Below are 21,866 nucleotides of genomic sequence, written 5' to 3'. Positions count from 1 at the left end.
TATACAAACACATACATGATAGAAGCTCGTTTCTCAGTTTTTACAATAATGTTAAGTTAGGAGTGAATAATAAATAGATCTTCAATCGGAAGATAGGAAAGTGAAAGGGATAAATATTGGAAACCTATTTGGCCAAATAAATAGTCAAACCAATGATGAAAATGAGAATAACAAAGAAACAGAGGAGAAGAAGCTTCTTTTGACGAGCTTTTTGGTTGTAGTAGACTGCTTGCTGCACATTCTGAGCTCCCTGGAAAATACATCGTAATGAGAAAACTGATTGGGAAATTAAACAAAAGTGAATTCAGGATAATGAATCTGAGGTTCTGAATCCTCCGTGTCGAGACTCGCAAATCTAGAATCCAAAATTCAGAGTGCCCAATCTAGGGTCAAGAAACCAGAATGAAACATCCAGAAAGGAAATTTCACCATCAGGAACCCATAGTCCGGAAACAAGAATTCGGAATTTAGAAGTTTTGTCTAAAATTCTGGATCCATGATCGCTTAATTTTAGAACCATTTTTATTTTTAAATCTTCTTTTTTTCAGTTACACCAAGCAAGTAACATTCCAAAAACTTCAAAAAATAAGAACCTGTTCTACATAAATCTGTGCATGCTCAACGTTTGCCTCAATAGAATCCATCATGTCACCTTGCTCATGAACGATATTTGCGAGTTCGGCAAAAATCTGAAACGAATTTTAATTTTTCAACAGCTAAACTATCGATGAGAAACTCACCGCATTCACATCCCCAATATCTCTCTCCAATTGTTGCAATGCATGCTGTCGTTCTTTGATATCAGCCAAATTTCCCTGTTGCTGAGCCGTCATTTGCATTTGTCCACTTCTTCCCTGATTTCCATACATTTCATTCTCATCTCGTGCGGCTTGTGCATCCATTTCTGCAGCCACCATTCCAGCTTTTTCAGTTTGTGCTGCTCTTCGCTGAGATGCTTGAAGACGATTGAGAACTCCAATGTATTAATTTTGAAGACGTTCACGAACACCACGAAGATTTTTCTGAAATTTTTGAGCGTTGAAGATTTCATTCAAATCACTTTAAAAAAGTGAAACTTACATCAGAGTTACTCATCACAACCAACTTTTTCAGTAATGTATTCGTATCTTTCGATAATTCCTGAGCATCGTGAGCTTTCTGAAACAGATGTGTGCTTGAAATTATTATTTCTTATAAAGTAATCAACCTTATTGAAAAGCTCTCGCTCTCGTTGCCCGGCAGCACTGCTATCTGACAGATTTGTGATGAATGACTCCAATTGGATTACTGTAAAATTGATAGTACTGTGGGTTGAACAATCGAAATCATACCTTGTTGATTCAGATTTTGAATATTGAGTTGAAGCTGACTGACTGTCTCTTTACCAGCATCTCGATTGAAATCCATTCTGGCTTGGAGATAAGCTTCGAACTGGAATTACGAGAATTGAAAAATCAATAAAAACTACAAAAAAAACACACACAGACACTCAAAGAAACTAGAAAATGTGGTTTATGGGGTTATTCAGGTCATGTAAAAGTGTATTTTAATACATTTTTTCCTTATTCACGAACGGTGGAAAATGTATTTTTATGTACATTTTTATGTATAAAATGTACTTGTTTTTCTCCCCTTTTTCTATATTTCTCCCCCATTTTTTGACAATTTTTCCACATAAGCATGCCGAAAAGTGCAAAAAAGTGGAAAAACACTGTTGGACCAACGGTAAACTGAGATTTGTAAAAAATAGTTTCTCGACGCTCGTGAATAAGAAAAAAATGTATTAAAATACACTTTTACATGACCTGAATAACCCCATTAGACTGATATATCTTATTCCTTCATGCAGACAGACATAAGATACTTGACATAGACATGCACGAATATAATTCACGTGCTTCTGGAGTAATATCCCGCTCAATGGCCACCTATTGTTTAACGTGATCGGGCCACCGCTTTTGTAAACCCAACGCGTCCTCAATAGCCGTCGGCGACTTTTCGACAATTTGCCGGCTTGATCGCTTGTCTCCCCATTTTTCAACGATTTTGAGGGGAAATTTTTCTGTAAATACGAGAATATGTGATTTTTCGCTGGTTTTACAAGGAATAATAAGAAAAATAATAGAAAATTCAAGAATCATTCGAAAATAAAAAAGTTTAATTTTAAAAATGAAGATAACTTTTCGGCAGAGATTAAAGGCGCATGTGTGGACGTCATGTTCAGGTCTCGCGAAGATTACAAAATAAAAATGGCGGAAGTTTAAAACTTTAGAGTTGTTGTTCTTCTTCTACAAGTTTCTTCTTCTTTTTTCTTCCTCGAACTTGAAAACAAGAAATAAATTAGAAACAATTTTTTTCAAAATGTGTCTATATGTAGAAAAAGACGGTGAAAAAGCAATATTCTATTATAGATTGGAATATCTTTTTTTGCTGAAAGAAATAAGAAGAAATTAGAAATATACCTATTTGTTGGATGATTGAAAGAGTTATGAAAAGCAATTGAAATGGGTATAATGTACGAAATACGGAAGAAAAGAAAAGGGAACAGACACAAGTGATGGGGGATACAGACTTGGATACGATGATTCCAGATTTTGATACGATGATGGATACAGGTTTTGGATACGATGATAGTCAGTTTGAAGACGGATTTGAAAAGAAGACGATGTGCTGAAAATGAGAAGCTTAATGATCACATGCAAAAATTTGACCTGTAAGCTCCCGGGAAAATGGTTTTCGAAACTCGATTTCGTTCCGAGCGAGATGAAGCTCTCCAACTGAAAGTTTGAGATTCTGAAAAATCACATTAACACTATAAAAAGCTCAAGGATAAGACGATGTCAAGACATCAAAAAATCAAAAAAATACTCGTTTCAGGTAAATGTTGGCTCTCTTCGCTGAACGGTGCCAGTCAGCCTTCAACTTCCGCTCCCCGATACAGGTAATTCAATTTTGTTTCTATTTCTTTCAATGTGAAAATATTGTAGATGAGTATGCTATCGCAACTTATCATTCTCATCATCGTCTTCTGTCCGAACAACGCGGGTCGAGTCTTTTATGTCATCGGAGCCGCCTCATTCTTCATGGACGCCTGCTCGATTACAAAGAAATTGGGTAACGGTAGAAATCTGAGAAGCTGTCAACGATTCTTCAAAATTTCAGAGACTGCAATCGTCAGAAGATCATCATCTCTTGTTCTTTTTGGTCTCTATGTGGTGTATTTCCTCAGTCTCCCCTCTCGTGTAAAAATATACCTGTCTTACGAAAAAAATTGTGTTTTTCAGATCCCCAAAATCAGTTACACGGTGTCGTTCGCCCTCTCTCTCTCCCACTGTCCAAAGCGGTATCTGCCCAGATGCCGATCGTTGTGAAAGTGATCATTTTTCTGATGGCTACTTTGGACGGAGCGACGACAGCCTATACTGACTACTTGGGACACAAAGCAGCCAGGAATCAGAAGAAAGATGATACTGCTGGAGAAGAAAAAGTGATCGGATATCCAGAAGTTTGCTTTAAAAATGGCCGTTTATCGATGACTTTCAACAAAGGAAGCATTATAAGCTTCAGCTATTCTGATGCGGTGGAAGTTATGATGGAGGGTAAGGGAGAATCCAAAGTAACGGAAAACGAAAAGGAGCGAGAGAAGACGATGGACTACTTTTCGCAAGCCAGTCACTATAAAGGAACAACCAATGGTTGGGAGGTATGTTGAAAAAAGCAGGAAAAACACATTTCAAATAAACAGCTGAATATCCTGACATCCTGCAACCGAATAGCTCAGAGCCATTGGGGTAGACCTGATAGTTCGGTGGTTACGAGATCAACTTATTCTTCTTTTTTATTTATTCGTGTCTATTTGAAGTTGACCAATCGTTAAGAGGAAAGACCTTGAGAGGAAATCGTTATAGACACTGAACATTTTTCAATATTGTATTCTCCCAATGTGAATGCACTGTTGGGCAGAGATCTAGAGCCACTTGCAGGGTTAGAATATCTTGAGAATCTGACAGAGTTCTTCTTATGTTAGTTTTTGAAATACTAAAAGTGTATTAAGTTTTAGTTTTTTGGTCAAAACTAGTATCAAATTTGACTGTTTGGCATGAAATTTGGAGGATACAACTATTATAGAAATTTGGTAAGCCTTACACAAAACCTGATTAAAAAAGCATGTTTCATTAGTTCATCTATCCTGTGTACATATATCATTGCTGTCATGTCTTTCCAAAACTTTCTCTTTTCCGACCAGTGTTTTCTTCAGGACTGTTTTGAATAATAAAATACGTGTGAAAACTTGAGATTTTAGATTCCAGTTGTTCATTTTGTTCATTACCTTAAATAAAAAATTTCATCTGAGAAGGGACAGTTCTGGAAAGGACTAGTTCTAAAAAGACTATTGTTCTGATTGGAGACATTTCGGAGAAGGGAAAGTTCCTGAAAGAAAAATTTCTGAAAAGACGGAAAACCATAACTATTTTTCCCGGTTAATGCTTGGACATCTCCAAATAGATAAATCAATTCAAAAACAGATAGGCTTGAAAATTGCTTGAAAAACTAAGTTTTCTCTGAAAAATCCTCTCTGAACTTGTTAGAAAACAAACAAATCAAATCAAACAGTGAAGGAGGTTACGATTCTAATGTTTCTAGCTCATGTCGATTCAACTTTGCATATAAATAGTTGACGATTTTTCCACTTTTGTATATAGGCACATCTTCTTGCCACGTGTTACCTCAGGGTTAGGCGATCACTAGGCTTGGTCATGCTAGTTCACGCTACAACAATGGCCAATCGAAATAAGCTATTCTCCTATTTTTCTATTCGTGAAATATTCAATATTCATAAATTCTCATAAATCTAAATAGATGATATCGGAAAACTGTTCCCATCGTTTTATTGATACTTCAAAAAAATAAATGGCACATGAGGAGGATGAAAGTTGCCTTTAGTCCTCTTAGCATAGCCTGCTTGATTAGTTGAACCAAATTGAAGATTCTGAAGATAATTCAAAATGAAAGTTTCTAGATTTCTCCAACTGATGAAGCCATCCGCAATGAGAAACGGACGAAAAGCGACGATGCTGAGTTCACTGCAAGCTTCAAGCTCTTTGAGGAGCAGTTGCCAAAAGACTTCGTGAAGGTAACCGAAAAATCTCGTATTTTTTAAAGTTCATCAATTTTTTCTCAGTTGTCTGCTCGTGCTCGCATCGCGAAGGGAGGGTGCTTCTACGTTCTTCTCCGCTTCTACATGCGAGTCGATGGTGTGCTTCTGAGGTGGGTTCAGAAGGAATCAGACGTCAGATTTCCTGATTTTTCAGAGTATGTGACACACGAATCGTTGGGGATTCTGACAGCCATCATGTGATCCGCGAGTGGCAACTTCGTGAGAGGAAGTACGAGGAACTCGGAACCACCGACGAAGCACGCCTTCTTGATGCTGATCAGCCGTGGAAAGAATTCAAAGTATTCAAAGCGACCACCGAAAAACTTACGATCGTCTAAATCACATTATAATATCGTGTTACTCTGTTGTACCGATCTATTTTGATATTTTTTCATTTTCTTTTCCCCTCTTGCACATATTTTTAAAACATATCTCGTGATAAAGTATCCCATCAAAATGTTTGGTTTCCTTATTTCAGTTCTGTTTTCTAGATACCTTTAGTGTCTGTGAGTATTTCAATGCTTCAGTGATAAAATTCACGAATTCTTTGAATGATCCGTCCAAGCAATTCTAATTTACAATCGAATCTTAATCGCAATGAGGATAGTGTTGACAGAGAAAAGAGATTGAGACGCAGACATTGATGGTCAACATCTGCTTCTATCGTATGGTAATTTGAATAAGTTTATCGATTTATTTTGTTATTATTCTTATAACGGTTGCAATTGAATTGTAATCTTCTGATATCCCTTACTCGAATTTCATCGTTTTGACTGATCTCCTTTTTTTCGGAAATGCCATGTAACCCGCATTCAAAATATCTCCATTCGAGTCTGGAATATACGCAATTTCTTCTATATTATTCAACTACAACCCACAAGGATCCAGATCGATTCACACGTATCTACAGTAAATTAGAGACTCTCAATCGTGATGAAACAGTGACTGAAAATGATATGAATCAGTTAAGATTCCTAGAATGTTCAGTCAAAAATCAGTGGATCGATTATGACAGATTTAGCAGAGAGCGGGAAGAGGAGTGGAAACAAGTGGTTCGATCTGTAACAATATTTTCGCAAATAATTATTTTTCAGAAATTTGGTAGTTTAATTATCACCTTCATTCTGGGATTAAAAATTTGGTACGTCCAATACTATATCTTCCTAAATCACAGAATGCCTTGGTTTATGGAATATTTGATGAGCTGTGCATCTTACTGGCTGTATATAATTGCTTTTTACGTATGGTGAGTTCTGAATCAAATAGAAATGGAACAGACTCCAAACGGAGCAAGATTTCAGAAACAGGGACATGCTAATGATTTTATAAAACACTGATTACTTTCTTTCACTTCCAGGATTTTTATGTATTCTGAGGAAGCAGTCGATCCACCGAAAAGTAACAAAAGTTTCCAATCGGAGATAAAAGATTCAATCCCAAATTCAACCGAATTCATCCGCCGACAACTGAGTCTAATCAATGAACATTCTGAGAAAATGGAGTCGTTCAGAATGCGCTGTCAAACTGCAGTTCTTCTTCAAATGAGAACGGTAATTCACTAATTAGTTGATCTGATTTACATTGAAATATTTCAGTTCATCATCGCCTTGATCTTATTCATCTTCTACTTCTTGTTCCGACAATATCATGAGACCGAAGAAAACGAACACGCATGGTTTTGCATTCTTGCATTTGTCTTGGTAATATGTGTGCTGGTATCATGTGTTGGTTATTTGTCATTCATAAGCTACCCTCACATTTCAATTTTCGGTAACCGTCCACAAGAATTTATTGAAAAAAACTATATTTGCAGGAATTGTAAAAATCATTTTAGATAATATTTATCTTCTTTAAAGAAGAATTCTTCATGCTCCTCTTTTAAAGAGATTTGTTTTCTATTCTGTTCAGGTGGTTTTTTGAAAAAAGACTGCCCTTTAATCCTGGACGTTACCTTTTTAATAAAATATTTGAATGCAGTTTCTAAAAGTTTATTCGAACATAGGATTCAGGAATATGGAATTTAAAATTTTTAACTCAGAATTCTGATGCTGGGATCAGGGATTCAAAAGTCGAGGTGCTGCTTCTTGAATTCAAGATTCTAGATTCTAGATTCTAAATAGACAAATTCGAAATTCCGATTATGAATTCTGATGTGTCACGATATCAATCCGAATTGCCCATACTAGATGTTTGACTCTGAATTCCATATAACTATTTATATTCTTTGAAGTTTCACTGTATCTGATAGGACTCTGTTTTTTCAACTTGTCTCAAAAATTTTTCAACAAAGTGTCAAAATCTCTAGAATAGAATTTTTCCAGGATTTTCTAGCATTTTGAAACTAAGCAAAGTTATATAACTTACCTTCCCGACAAAGAGCAATTCTAAAAAGAAATCTGAAATTTTGTCAGATTTATGAGAAAATTAAGAACTGAATTCCTCTTCATCACATTTTGATGTTCTTCTGGCTCTTTTTCATTCTTGAACTTCCAGTTTTCAGATTCGAACTATGCGGAATTTGCTCTATTTCTATTCTCAATCTTCAAGATTACCTATTTCGGGATTTGCATAAATTTCGTTTTTTCTTCTTCTTCATCCGGAGTAGTACATCATCAATCAATATTTTCATTTTTGGTGAAAGAAAAGCGAAATAGAAAAGCAAGTGATGTTGTTAGAATTCAAGGAAAAGGAAATAGTACAATTGAAGGAAGTTGAACATATTTTAAAGTTAGACTGTATACAAACACATACATGATAGAAGCTCGTTTCTCAGTTTTTACAATAATGTTAAGTTAGGAGTGAATAATAAATAGATCTTCAATCGGAAGATAGGAAAGTGAAAGGGATAAATATTGGAAACCTATTTGGCCAAATAAATAGTCAAACCAATGATGAAAATGAGAATAACAAAGAAACAGAGGAGAAGAAGCTTCTTTTGACGAGCTTTTTGGTTGTAGTAGACTGCTTGCTGCACATTCTGAGCTCCCTGGAAAATACATCGTAATGAGAAAACTGATTGGGAAATTAAACAAAAGTGAATTCAGGATAATGTATCTGAGGTTCTGAATCCGTGTCGAGACTCGCAAATCTAGGATCCAAAATTCAGAGTGCCCAATCTAGGGTCAAGAAACCAGAATGAAACATCCAGAAAGGAAATTTCACCATCAGGAACCCATAGTCCGGAAACATGAATTCGGAATCTAGAAGTTTTGTCTAAAATTCTGGATCCATGATCGCTCAATTTTAGAACCATTTTTATTTTTAAATCTTCTTTTTTTCAGTTACAACAAGCAAGTACCATTCCAAACACTTAAAAAAAAAAACGAACCTGTTCTACATAAATCTGTGCATGCTCAACATTTGCCTCAATAGAATCCACCATGTCACCTTGCTCATGAACGATATTTGCGAGTTCGGCAAAAATCTGAAACGAATTTTAATTTTTTAACTGCTAAACTATCGATGAGAAACTCACCGCATTCACATCTCCAATATCTCTCTCCAATTGTTGCAATGCATGTTGTCGTTCTTTGATATCAGCCAAATTTCCCTGTTGCTGAGCCGTCATTTGCATTTGTCCACTTCTTCCCTGATTTCCATACATTTCATTCTCATCTCGTGCGGCTTGTGCATCCATTTCTGCAGCCACCATTCCAGCTTTTTCAGTTTGTGCTGCTCTTCGCTGAGATGCTTGAAGACGATTGAGAACTCCAATGTATTCATTTTGAAGACGTTCACGAACACCACGAAGATTTTTCTGAAATTTTTGAGCGTTGAAGATTTCATTCAAATCACTTTAAAAAAGTGAAACTTACATCAGAGTTACTCATCACAACCAACTTTTTCAGTAATGTATTCGTATCTTTCGATAATTCCTGAGCATCGTGAGCTTTCTGAAACAGATGTGTGCTTGAAATTATTATTTCTTATAAAGTAATCAACCTTATTGAAAAGCTCTCGCTCTCGTTGCCCGGCAGCACTGCTATCTGACAGATTTGTGATGAATGACTCCAATTGGATTACTGTAAAATTGATAGTACTGTGAATTGAACGATTGAATCATACCTTGTTGATTCAGATTTTGAATATTGAGTTGAAGCTGACTGACTGTCTCATTACCAGCATCTCGATTGAAATCCATTCTGGCTTGGAGATAAGCTTCAAACTGAAATTACGAGAATTGAAAAATCAATAAAAACTGCAAAAAACACACAGACACTCAAAGAAACTAGAAAAAAGTGGTTTAGATAGAATGAGCGAGACTGAGTGTAAACACGCTCCATAGAAGAAAAAGTATATGAATAAGGAGTTCGTGATGGAGCCAAAAAAGCAAATAAGAGTTTTGAGTTTAAAAAAAGTAAATAATGTTTGATCTGGCAGTAGAAAATTTCAGCGAAATGATGCTTTTGATGATTGATTCATCGTTTCGTTTTTATAATGTTGTAAACAATTTTTATTACGAAATTTTCGGAGAACAATGTTGCTGAAAGAGACTTAAGGAAGTATTACAATAATAGTCAAAGTTGAAAAAAAGAATCGATAGAAAATCTAGTTTCTAGAGGCATGTCTTTTATAAACGAATGAATGTGGGTGTGTAATATGACACACTTTTGTTTGTAATGAGGAATATATACAAAATGTTAGTAAGATATCTATTGACACTTCTAATTTTCAAAATTATAGATTTCGTTTAGGACAAACGTATCAGTATAATTTTCAGCTCGAACCACAAAAAATCTTTGAAAATTCAGAAAATATCATACTTCCGGGTCAAACGGCATCACTGTGAATCGACCGGAACAATCAATCGAAATGAATTGAATTCATTCAGAAAAACATATAGAACGATCAACGTGTGACGAAAAAGAGAAAGAGGGCATATAGCAACAGACAAAAACGTGTTTTCAAAACAGAAATATTTAGAGTATTGAAAATTAAATTATTTGAGAGAATCAGAACAATCAGAGGTATATTTGAGTACTTTGAATTAGAAAAGAATAAGTGAAATAAAGAGTGATGAAACCGCTGAATTATAAAATAGAGAAGTAATGGTACAGAAGTTCTGAGTATCAAAAAGAGAAACAACGAGATGAAAACGAACTGCAAACAAATATGAAAATGCAACAAGAATAGCACAGATTTAGAATAAATTCACAGATTCAAGTCACTCCATGTGATTGTCGTCCTTCTCATCGGCCGCATCACTGATTTGACGCTCGATGAGAGCAGCCATATCCTCGAATTCGTCGTCATCATCAGATTCTGCTACATCCTCGTCTTCATTGTCTTCGTCGTCGTCGTCGTCATCCATGTTTGTTGGAGCAACGTGTCCCTTCTAAAAAAATTAGTTGAAGTTTCCAAATTAGGAATATGTATAAACTTACCTCATCATCCACATCAAAAACGTCATCTTTATCGCTTTCTGGAACAATTCTTCCTTCTTTACGCGATCTTGACAGCAGAGCTTTGTATGACATTGGCGCCTCATCATCATCGTCTTTTGAGTCTGACCCCTGCAATCAAAATTTATTCAAAATACTTGTTATGTGCCAAATGCTTACTTCTTCACCGTCATCCATCTCCGGACAATGCTTTCTCTTCTGGCCTTTCCCCTGCGCATCACTGCTTTCTGGTTCCTCATTTCTTCCGCTCTTCTTCTCTTTTTCATCCTCTTGATAAATTTTCTCTTTATCTGCAATTTTATCTCTCTTATGTCTTTGAACTTTATCATCTTCTCGATTTTCTGGCCCATCATCATCCTCATCGTCGTCATTATCACCTTCATCTTCATCCTCATCCGACAGTGCTTCGTCAACTTCATTATTCATATCAGCCAAAGCAGCCTTACCAATCGTATCCATATTCGACAGATCATTTACATATTTCGATCCGAGTGGTCGTCCAACTGGTGGAGTGCTCTCTTTTGTCAATTCGAATTGCTTTTCATCTGCTTTCATCCACTTTTCGACACAAGCATACACCCATTGCACAGTGACAACATTCTTTCCGAGACGGTGAGCTTGATGAACTTTTCTGAATAAATTACGATTCCAAACTTTCCAAAAACAAAAATACATACGTTGTCCCATATCTGGCTCCGACGACATGAGTGACTTCTTCCACAACTTCTGGAACAATCGTGGCTCCGAATTGCACGCAAAGACGGTATATGTCGGTTCTCTCCAGCTTTTCTCCAGTTGGTACTATTCCAGAGAAAACGATGACACATCCATCAAGTACTTTGTGTCGTTCCTCTTTGATAACTTCTTTCACGTCAAGCAAAGCCTGATCAGCATCCTTCAAATCGTGTTTCTCATAATATTTGTCATGAATATTCGTCAAAACTCTTTCGATTTCTTCCAAAACTCGATCCTCATGAGCATCGTCTTCAATTTGAACTGGCATTTGCTCTTTTGAATCTTTCGGTGCATTGATATCACCGACTTCTTTGAAGAATCGATAAGGCTTGATTTGAATCAACGCTTCAGAATATTGCCATACATCAGCTCGATCGTCGATAATCACTACGAGATTGTCACCACATGGGAACAATGCCTGGAATCGTTTAATGAAAAGAATTTTAGATTGAATATCTCACTTTCAAGTTTCTTGTCTTGTGTTGAGCCGAGAAAAGCTCATCTCTGGAGAGAATTCGTTGCCCGAATAGACGAGCATCTGGATCCAAGATCTGAGCGATTCGATGAGCATACTGTCTCTGTCCGTATGTCACAATGTGCATCTCATACATTGCTGTCATTTTATTCAAAAATTCAGTGGTATGAGGACGAAGTTTGGTGGTATAGACTCGAGAGTGCAGATTGTATTTGGTAATGTCTTTGTGCTGAAAATATAAAAACTATAAATTTGTATTTCGAACTAAATCCATACTTTTTCTGCGTCCGCCGACATTGGTTTATCCGAAGTGTGAATAATTGTTTGATCCAGATCAACAAGAAGAACTAATTTTCTTGTAGTGATCAAGTTTGTTTCATCAGCTGAACCAATTTTCTTCGCGAGCTGAAATATTTTAAATGATTAAAACAGTCACATTTCCATTAGATCACCGAATCAGATACGATAAGTTCTGGTACATGATGAATCATAGAAACATTTGCCGTCGCCTGTTCTTTCCGTTGTCCAGCTCTTCCTCCTTTCTCTCGCAGATCTTTTCCACAATCTCCGCACATATCCTTGATAACAATATCATGTTGGCATTCGGACATTGTCGCGATAACTTGCCCCTAAATTCAAAATTCTTTGTCTTTAAACTTTCGAATTGTCTCGAATACCTTACTCAACGCCACTCCAGGCTTCAGTCCTTTTCCAAATGAAACCACTCCGTCGCAAGGTGTTTTAATCTTGCCAGCAACTTCTCCTTTAATTTTAAACTCCAGAAGTACCGCATCTTTAATCACAAATGTTCCGTCAATAGCTTTCAAATGGCCAGCTGTGCAATCTGCTGCACTTTCTTCAAATATTACTTCCATCTGAAGAAAAATAAGTGTTCGTATATGTCACAATTCGAATGTGGCGCCGATATGTTAGGTTTCTTTCAAATTTTTAGAGCTCACATGTGTCAATTCAAAAATTATTTTGAAACTAGTGCGTCGGAAAGGGTTTTCTCAAATAAAAGTACTTTTCGACTATCTGTAAAATATGCATTTCATATTGATATTGATATTGTTTGCGGCAGAAATAAAACCGAGATACAAAAAATGCACAAAGTTGAAAAATAAAGTAAATCGAACGATATAACCGAAAAATATTTCATTCCAATGGGTACAAGAAACAAATATGATAAAGAAACCAAACAGCGATTCTATGATCCTAAGCGAATCGATGAAAAGACAGAAACGGATAAAAATGAAATATAGTTAAGTTTATGAAAATTGGGAGCGGGCAGAGAGGTAACAGGAAATAAATTTGTCTACAATGAACTAGAAGAGATGGAATGGGAATCTGGGATATAGAAGAATATTGGGTGCCAAAAACAACGGGACGAGAGAGAAACATAATAAATACACAGAAGAAATGGTAGAGACGGCTATTAAAGATCGAACTTGATTTTGGTATTCTTGTGCATGCTGACTGTTGGCCCACTTGCTGATAGTTGACGAGACGACTTCTGCTTCTAAAAGTTATTGCTTCATTGAAAAATTTTTTCAATTAATTAGTTGTTTTACCTTGTCCTTATCTCCAATGCTTTCCACATCAGTTTCGTCTTTCTTACGACGATCTTGCTTGGAACGCTGAAAATGTTGAACTCTTAAATGTTCAAACCGATATCAACACTCACATCTTCCTCTTCTTGTTCCTTCGTCGACGAGGACGAGGAGTACTGACGAACTCTGATGTTCGATGCAGCTTTGCTCGAAGTGACAGTGAACGAAACGGGTTTCCGAGCCAGAGTAGGTACGGTTTTCGATAAGGAGGACGAGGAAACTTTCACGGTATCGGCTCGTTGAAGTCTTTCGTGAACGGAACGCCTTGGCTTCTCTGGCACTAATTCCTTGGCCTTTTCTTTTCGTTCTTTCTCTTTGTTCTTCTCGCGTTCTTTCTCTTTTTGTCTCTCCTTTTCAGCCTCCTTTTCCTTTTCCTTCAGGCGTTCTTTCTCTTTCTCCCGCTCCCGTTCCTTCTCCTTTTCTTTTTCCTTCGCACGTTCTTTCTCTCTTTCTTTCTCTTTTTCTTTTTCCCGCTTCTTATCACGCTCGTCCCTTTCCTTCCTCTTCTCCTTCTCATCTTCCTTCTTCCGATCTTTCTCTCGATCAGACTCTTTCCGATCATCTTTGATCTTTTCGTCACGTTTCACTTTGATTTTCGGAGCCTGTAACTTCTTTTAAAACATTAACCTATGATTCTCGACAATATCAAAGTAACTAGTTCTCAGAACACTTTTCAAAACTTTAAAAACTTACATCACTGTCATACTCCTCATGTTCACGATCGCGCTTCCGCTCTTTTTTTTTGTCATCCTCATCCTGACGTCTGTCACTCTCCTTCTTTTTCTCCTTACGATCATCTACATCATCCTCCTTTTTCTCTTTCTCTTTGTTTCTCTCACTACGATCAGTTGTGCTGTAGCTTTCGGTACGGTTCTTTTCTTTCTTTCGTTCCTTCCTATCAGAGTCATCCTCATCATCATACTTTTTGTCAGAATCTCTCTCCTTCTTTCTGTGCTTTCTATCATCTTCTTGATCAGAATCAGCATCTCTTCTATCTTTCTTCGTTTTTTTCTCCTTCTTGTGCTTCTTATGCTTCTTTCTTCTTCTTTCTTCATCCTCATCATCCCCATCATCTTCCTTACGGTGGTGCTTTTTGCTCTTCTTACTTTTCTTATGTTTTCTGGATTTCTTCCCTCCTTCATCATCCTCATCTGCTGTATTCATTGTCGAAGATTGAGATTCTTTCGCTTTTCGGTCGGTCTCTTCGTCCTCTTTCTCTTGATTTTCTTTCATTTCGACGTCGGCCTCCATTTCTTCATCATCCTCTTCTTCTTCAAGAGGCATTTTCTCCTCCTTAGTTTCAGCTACTTCAGCTTCACTAGTTTCCATTGCTTGATTCACAGAATCCAATGATTTTTCACGAGAAGGAAGACTGTTCTCTTCGTCCACAGGTTCTTCGTCTGCCGCTGGCTCATCCTCGTCGACGGCTTTTGATACGGGAGATTGAGTATTCTCTTCGTGTGGTGTTGAGATTTCCTCATCGTTCAAATTCTCTTTTTCTTCAGTGACACGAGTCTCTCCAACAGTTTCCGGTGCAAGCGCATTACCGTACTCCGCAATGATCCCATCTATCTCATCCTCATCTTTCGACTCCACATCTTTGTTCGCCCTGAAAAAAGTATAAAGATAATCACATGTCAAATTTGTTAGTAATACCATAATTTAGATGACAATCAACGACAGTCATGCGTCTATCTCAAATTCTTAATTTACTAGTTATTTTGAAACTAAACATCTAAAGGTGAAATTACTTACCAAGAACTAAAGAACTAATTAAGTTAGGTTTCCTGCTAATTGTTTAAAACTAACCGCTCTCTGGTGTCTTCCTCCATCTTTTCTTCACGATCTTTCTTTCTTCCATCGTCTCTCTTTCTGTCTCTTCGTTTCTCATCGTCCCGATCTCTACGATGAGATGAGGAGGAAGCCGAAACTTTTGAATCTTTGCTTCTAGCGTCACGGTGATCACGATGCTCCCGATGATCACGATGATCCCGATACTCACGATCACGATCTCTTTCGCGATCACGTTCTCTTCTATGATCATCACGTCTCGGGCGCTCTTTTTCTACGCTTCTTCTCTTCTTCGATGACTCCTTTTCTCGACGTCGTCGACGTTGACGCTCCTCTTCATCTGAATACGATGTGGCAGACGATGATGATGACGATGATGAAGAATCTCTGTAGCGTTTTAAAAACTATATTATAGCATATGATTATATCAATTCAAAGCTTACCGTCTCCTACGACTTCTAGAATCATGTCCATCTTTATGTCGTGGCCTATCTTTGTCTCTACGCTTATCATGTCTGTCTTTGGTTTGAAGGAAGGCATTCCATTCGTCACTAATAGTAGATACACGAGGGCCCGACGATGCTGCAGGAGGGAATCCGGCAGTATAAGCAGCAATGCTGAAACTATTCGAAAAATGAGACATTTGGCATATTCAAATGAAACTAACCCATAATTGAGAGAAACTGGTTGGGTTTGTGGGACAGCCGCATTCGGAATACCGGGAACGGCTTGAGGGAAGTGAGGAAGACCCGTGACTCCTGGAATTCCTGGCGGAAGCTCGTGATGAAGACGTGGAGGTGGCAGGCTGACATCTTGAACAATACCTGTGCTAGCGAGGGTGGATGATGAAGGGAGACAGGAAACAGCAAGGGCAGTCTGCATAGAAAAAATTACATCCTATTCGTTTCTTTTTCAGAATAATATGCACTTACCTGTGACGGAGGAACTGTTGAAACCGCAACGGATGGTGCAGGCTGCTGAGAAACTAAAGCACTTCCAGGAGAAATTCCAGATGTCAATTGTTGAGAAGAAATTGCATTAGATGACGCAGGTGCTTTCAGCCCAATGCGAATTCTAATTTGTTCTGGCTCTTGTATTCCTTGAGCAGTTGGTTGACCGGGAGCACCGGCACTGAGCCATGCAGCAGCTGCATCTCGGAGAGTTTTATTCGGTATGATACTGGTAATAGACAGATCACGACCACAATCAGCTCCTGGACATTTTCTGTTCTCCGGGTCTATTATCCTTTGCTCGATGCACTCGGCACAGTACGAATTACCGCAACATGAAGTAACAATGGCTTCTTTAAATAGAGATTGGCACAGCGGACAAAGCAACTCTGGTGGTACTTTACGATCGGCCTGAGCTGGGGACGAAGATCCGTCTTCGAGCTGAAACGTTGTGGAATGCAAATGGAACAAATCATCTCAGGTAGCTGTGACCATGCTTTCAACTCTTACCTTCTTGGCTAATGTGTCCTGTCGAGCTTTCCAATGCATTATTGGAACTACATACTTTCCGCTTGGATGCAGCATCGCTGCTGGATCATCAGCAGTAGTTTCCATTAACTCTTGCGATGGTATTCCTGTTGTCCGCTTCGTGTTGAGCTGAAAATAGAGACACTTTTGCTGAAAATTAGAACAACTATTGCGGGCGGCAATGGTGGATGTCGATGACTGCACCCAGAGACGAAAGTGGTCTGCAATTTGTTGGGAAAACGATTCGCACCTAAAAAATGCTGAAAACCATTTCAATCGTGTAAATTACATTAGAAAAGTCCCAATAAAAAACTACAAAAAATGGGTGTTTTATCTTCTTTCATCGCACACACACAATATTTTATACAAACGAGCAAAATAGAGCTCATATAGAAGAAAGGGCTCCGCGAGGAGGTACAAAAAAGACAGAAGTAGGCAGGAGGTGAGTCCGTTTTAGGTATTACCATCGGGCAGTTTTTGTACCAGTGTCCCGGCTGATAGCAGCGATTGCATGTGTATGTTGGTGGTGGTGGTCCTGTCATGATTCCTTGTGGTCGTCGTCGGAAGCTGGAAAAATAGTAACGTATAACTTTTGAAATTGAAAAACGATTCGAATGTTTGAAAATTCTTACTTTGATGGATCATAAGCTCTAGTTGATTGATCCCTGATGTGATTGAGTCGTTCTGCTTCATCCATATTTTCAAACTCAGCCTGAAATGAATTCAGTTTATTGTTTTGATATCGCGTTTGCAAAGCTAGACTTACCGAACCAATATGGATATTTGGATCAAGGGAAGAAGACGAGGCATCTGCTTGATTGACCATGCCAGAATTAACACCGGCTCTGAAAATTATATTTATTCTGATATTTTCTGAATAGAAAAATCAATAAACTTACTGGACTTTTTGAATTTTAGCTGCATCCTTTCTGGGTGATCTTTGAACTATTATAGACGAGTTTCTCGGAATCAGCTCATCATCTGTATACATTTTCTTAGTGTGTGCATTCTGAAAATTCTTTGAGTTAAAACTGGAATTTCTTATGAGCAATTCCTCACCTGAAGCTGCAATTCAAAGAGCTCCAATTTTAGATTTTCCTTGGCACAAATCTCACGGACGAGCTGTTCTCCACGTATATGCAACCCATCAAACTGCAGTGTTTTGTAATCAAGCTCCGCTCGGAACTTGTAGTGAATTGACGACATTTAAATACCCACGTTCCGAATAAATTCTGAAATGATGATGAATTAATTTTTTGAGAAGTGAGCGGGAAGTAAATTTAAAAACGTATGAGTGTTAATCTTAAATAATAACGCTATTAAAAATTAATAAAATCGATAGAAAACAATAGAAGATCGAAGAAAAACTAGTTTGAACGAGAAATTTTCGAAATGTGACAATGCACACGAATCGACGACGGCCGCAAACACGCGCGCGAAACACCATGACGCAACAATGCACAGCTAGTGAAAAACGCGTTGGAAAGGGCAAGAATGAGAGAAATCAGGGACTTTTTGTTCAAACAAAACATGAAATTACCAGAAAGGCATTAAAATGGAAATCCAATGAAAAATGACGTTGTCTGTGAAGAATTTCAGAAGCAGTATCCAAGCAACCGAAAGAGAAAGGGAATGTTTTTTTTTCGGTCGGGGGAAGAAAGAAAGGAGGAGAAATCGACTAGAGGCAGTCACATGCAAACGAAACAGAAAACATACAAACACAGCGGTGTGTTTACGGGTGACGGAGAAAAGGGGTTGAATAAATCAATATATCATGAACGCTTGCTATGAATGAATGGGGAATTATTGTTGGGTCGAATCGGAAAATATAGGGTCGACATTGGTCGACAGAGGGAAAACTAGGATAGGATTCCAGCCATAATAAAAATCTGTGGGCACTGAATAATAAATAAACTCAACTACATTCGGAATACGATCTGTAAAATAGAAAACAATTGCGTCAAAGATTTGTTTCCAAAAAACAAAAGCTAATTAAAAATATACCATTTTACGGATTGACTTCCATCAGGGACACCATGAAAACTTTGAAAATCTGACCTTCGATATAGTATATGCTTTCATTGGATTATTTTTTGGAGCACACTTTACGAGATTACTGTATTTTACTGTAGAGTTGTTTTGGGATTCATCCTACTACGACTAGATTATTTTCAATTCCTTAGCTACAGTAATCTGATTTCAACCAGAACTGCTCTGTAGTTTTATGATCGATGATTCACATTCCCATCATTTTCTCCTCGTGAAAATTTCGGGATCATAAATTTTTTTCTCTATTTTCTCGAATTTCCATGGAGTTTTATGGCTTGAAACGACGATTCGATTAGCATATGGGTATATAAGAAGACCCGCTCCGTTGAATTTTTCATGTGGAATCAAAATCATGAACACGCTCTTGGTATGTTTCTTCCTTCCTATTTTCCTCAAAAAAGCTTCTGATTTTCCAGATCTTGCTTCTTTCCCTGTTTGTCCTCGGAACTCTTGGTCAGTCCTCGGAAAACGAAGATATCAACAAGAAATCGTTCGATGAAGAAGTTCAATCATTCCTCGGCCGATTGCCCTGGACAGGTCTGCCCAAAAGGATTCTATTGTCGAAAAGGAATCTGTACTCTCTGGCAACCTGTGAGGAAATTCTCTGCTGCATCATGCCGTAAAGACTCAGATTGCTCTGGAACTGATTTGTGTAGCAGTCGGGAATGTGAGCCGGTGTCTAATTTTCAAAGGAGTAACGAAATGAATCATTGTCCGGAAGAGAATTCTTGTGAATTCGGATTGTGTCGTTATATGTTGGACCTTGTTTTTGACGATCAGAACCCAAAGTATGTCCTCTTGAACGACTCGATTGCTCATGGAATGAAATAAATGGAAGGAGAGATATGAATGTCCACATAATATGTACTGTTACAAAGAATTCTGTATTCGAATTTCTGAACGAATAAATCATTTCATTGCAATTAGTACCGTTTTGGGGGCCAGCATGAGTGTCAGAAAGTGCCTTTCTGTATGAAGACAGTATGAATTTCGGTATCAAGGGACAGAGGGATCGAATCCGTATGAAAAATTTCGTTTGGTTTTGTTTTTCTGTTGCTTTAAGTTATTTTCTAACCTCATCGCACGGAATATTCTGAATAATTTTGTCGAGACGTCTTCCGTGACCTCAGCCTAGTGTCCTTGATTCACGTGGAATCTCTGAAGTAGGACTCGGGTATAAAAGAAGACTCTCACCGCAGATGTTTCAATCAGAAACCAGAACCATGAGTAAGCTTTGGGTAAGTGCCTTCCCTCTCTCCCTGTCCTCTAATACTTTCTTCCTTTCCAGGTGTTGCTTCTCTCGGTCTTTGTCCTCGGGACTCTCTGCCAGATACCGGATGTTGACGATATCGTTGATCAAGCACTCGATGATACTGAACCGATGGGAGGATCCATGCCAATTGCCGATTGCCCTGACCAGGTCTGCCCAAAAGGATTCTACTGCCGTAAAGGAGTTTGCACTTACTGGCAACCTATCAAGAAATTTGCGGATCAGGACAACGTCACAGCTAGACGCAAGCGTAAATCTAAGAGATTCATCAAGAAGAACATGAGACCTGGAATGAATTGCAAGGAAAGATATGAATGTCCACATGGTATGACATGCACCAATGGATTGTGCCTTTGAATTGATAAAGAGGATAAATAATTTCTTTGTTGTCTTTCTTTGCTCGTTTGTTTTTGATTTACAGACCGAACAAATTGGGCATAAAACTGTGAAGGCGCTTTCCATAAAGAAATATGCCACGTGAAACTGATTTCTCGGAAAAGGAGCTCCAAAACTCAAAATTGATGTTTTAAAGACAGAAATCCGTGTGAATGTTGTCTCAATGCCACAGAAATCAACCAGTCAATTAGGAGGAATTTCGAAAGAAAGTTAAGAGGATTCAGAAGCAAGAACTGCAAATAATCATATGAAATCGAACATTAAACATCAAACTTCTGGCATCTCGGAATCTGAAAATTGTGGAAGTTTATTTAGAAATTTCTCATTTCCTCTGAACCTCTCAATTTCTCAAGCAATATTCTTTGGTTTCGGTAGAGCGCGGTTGTAAGACGCGTGTCGTGCTAATAGGAAATTCTCAACAAAAAGACATCTGAATGATGTATATTTTCTCAGTGTTGAATACAGTACTATCACATTAAATTAACAAAATGTTCGTTTATTCCAAACCATCCAAAATCTAAACACAATGTCCACGAGAACAGTACATTCTCAACGGACACTGAAAATTTGTCATGCAATACATTCCCAATAAAAAGTGTCGAACTCCATTGTGCTTCTCACATTTTCCGTTGATACATTTGTAGTTTCTCGGGCAGAATGCGGAAGTGATGCATCGGCTATCTTCGAATGATTGACAGTATCCATGATGACATACTTCGTTTTGAGGACATTGAGTGGAACGACGACATGTTCGATGAGCTGGTGTTATGAAGGGAAGGGTAAGGAGAATCTGAAAAAATTCTATGTGAAATATAAACTTCTTGATAATGGACTGACCAAAAATATTGGTAATTGCAGTTTCAGTCAAAAAGAATTTACTGTGAAAATGTGACAAAAGTGGTCATAGTTGTAACTTTTATACAGAATCATGATGAAACTTGAAGATTCATTTTTTGTAAATGAGAACTCTGTGCGGGAGCTCTTTCTATAGATAGACTCCCATTTCGTGTATTGGAAAGGTTTGAATCAAATAGAGTTCAATTCAAGACAACCTTAAGATAAGTCCTATACAATGATAGAAAAGTCAATCAGATTGGGTCCCTGAGACACTCCAAATAAAAAATCCAAGAACTGTAAAGCGCAACTATCAAATCTCATAGTCAGATATTTCATTCAAAACTTGGAACAAAAAAATCATCGGAAACCACAATACACGGTAGTTAACAACTAAATTCAAAAAAAACCCACCAGGAAGAGTGTCTTCATCACACGAATTGGAAATTCAAATGAGTGTTTTTCCTTTCTCTTTTCACGGGTATTGGTAGTGTCACTGACTGCTGACTCAATCCTAATTCAATCTCATTCGAATAATACAAGGAAAACAGAATAATTAGCACATATTCTGTTAGTTCAACCTGATTTGATTTTAGTGTCTCCGAGTGGGAGAGCATTAGAAATCGCTTTCGATAAATATATACTATACACCGACGACTGGAAACGAG

General features: G+C 37.7%; 7 protein-coding genes across 7 annotated transcripts; 4 read left to right on the top strand and 3 right to left on the bottom strand.

The window, feature by feature from the left end:
• Window positions 1-124: 124 nt before the first annotated feature.
• On the bottom strand, window positions 125-1,407 carry GCK72_002477 (uncharacterized protein; the record flags this gene model as incomplete). The annotated part of the gene is made up of 6 exons (XM_053723446.1): window positions 125-250; window positions 594-689; window positions 741-947; window positions 1,081-1,158; window positions 1,208-1,287; window positions 1,332-1,407. 6 exons carry the CDS (start codon window positions 1,405-1,407, stop codon window positions 125-127), a joined length of 663 nt encoding a protein of 220 aa, XP_053592091.1.
• A 1,474-nt stretch (window positions 1,408-2,881) lies between these two features.
• GCK72_002476 (uncharacterized protein) lies at window positions 2,882-5,496 on the top strand (the record flags this gene model as incomplete). The annotated part of the gene is made up of 7 exons (XM_053723445.1): window positions 2,882-2,941; window positions 2,988-3,114; window positions 3,163-3,215; window positions 3,356-3,703; window positions 5,021-5,134; window positions 5,183-5,268; window positions 5,313-5,496. 7 exons carry the CDS (start codon window positions 2,882-2,884, stop codon window positions 5,494-5,496), a joined length of 972 nt encoding a protein of 323 aa, XP_053592090.1.
• Window positions 5,497-6,333: 837 nt separating this feature from the next.
• Window positions 6,334-7,274, top strand: GCK72_002475 (uncharacterized protein; the record flags this gene model as incomplete). Its single annotated transcript, XM_053723444.1, has 4 exons — window positions 6,334-6,404; window positions 6,516-6,708; window positions 6,754-6,858; window positions 7,197-7,274. The coding sequence occupies 4 exons, from the start codon at window positions 6,334-6,336 to the stop codon at window positions 7,272-7,274; spliced, it is 447 nt and encodes a 148-aa protein (XP_053592089.1).
• Window positions 7,275-8,018: 744 nt separating this feature from the next.
• Window positions 8,019-9,299, bottom strand: GCK72_002474 (uncharacterized protein; the record flags this gene model as incomplete). The annotated part of the gene is made up of 6 exons (XM_003112243.2): window positions 8,019-8,144; window positions 8,487-8,582; window positions 8,634-8,915; window positions 8,974-9,051; window positions 9,101-9,180; window positions 9,224-9,299. The coding sequence occupies 6 exons, from the start codon at window positions 9,297-9,299 to the stop codon at window positions 8,019-8,021; spliced, it is 738 nt and encodes a 245-aa protein (XP_003112291.1).
• A 3,906-nt stretch (window positions 9,300-13,205) lies between these two features.
• Window positions 13,206-17,855, bottom strand: GCK72_002473 (uncharacterized protein; the record flags this gene model as incomplete). Its single annotated transcript, XM_053723443.1, has 14 exons — window positions 13,206-13,289; window positions 13,342-13,407; window positions 13,455-13,982; window positions 14,074-14,989; window positions 15,190-15,558; window positions 15,615-15,788; window positions 15,839-16,047; window positions 16,104-16,562; window positions 16,632-16,778; window positions 17,114-17,216; window positions 17,282-17,361; window positions 17,416-17,494; window positions 17,549-17,658; window positions 17,709-17,855. 14 exons carry the CDS (start codon window positions 17,853-17,855, stop codon window positions 13,206-13,208), a joined length of 3,471 nt encoding a protein of 1,156 aa, XP_053592088.1.
• A 1,338-nt stretch (window positions 17,856-19,193) lies between these two features.
• Window positions 19,194-19,529, top strand: GCK72_002472 (uncharacterized protein; the record flags this gene model as incomplete). The annotated part of the gene is made up of 1 exon (XM_053723442.1): window positions 19,194-19,529. The coding sequence occupies one exon, from the start codon at window positions 19,194-19,196 to the stop codon at window positions 19,527-19,529; it is 336 nt and encodes a 111-aa protein (XP_053592087.1).
• Window positions 19,530-19,921: 392 nt separating this feature from the next.
• GCK72_002471 (uncharacterized protein) lies at window positions 19,922-20,325 on the top strand (the record flags this gene model as incomplete). Its single annotated transcript, XM_003111934.2, has 2 exons — window positions 19,922-19,936; window positions 19,987-20,325. The coding sequence occupies 2 exons, from the start codon at window positions 19,922-19,924 to the stop codon at window positions 20,323-20,325; spliced, it is 354 nt and encodes a 117-aa protein (XP_003111982.2).
• Between the last annotated feature and the right edge of the window lie 1,541 nt (window positions 20,326-21,866).

This window comes from Caenorhabditis remanei, chromosome I, assembly GCF_010183535.1.
Source record: "Caenorhabditis remanei strain PX506 chromosome I, whole genome shotgun sequence".
NCBI classification, from domain to species: Eukaryota; Metazoa; Nematoda; class Chromadorea; order Rhabditida; family Rhabditidae; genus Caenorhabditis; species Caenorhabditis remanei.
Note: the sequence above shows the minus strand (reverse complement) of the source record. Positions and strands in the feature narration are given on the sequence as shown.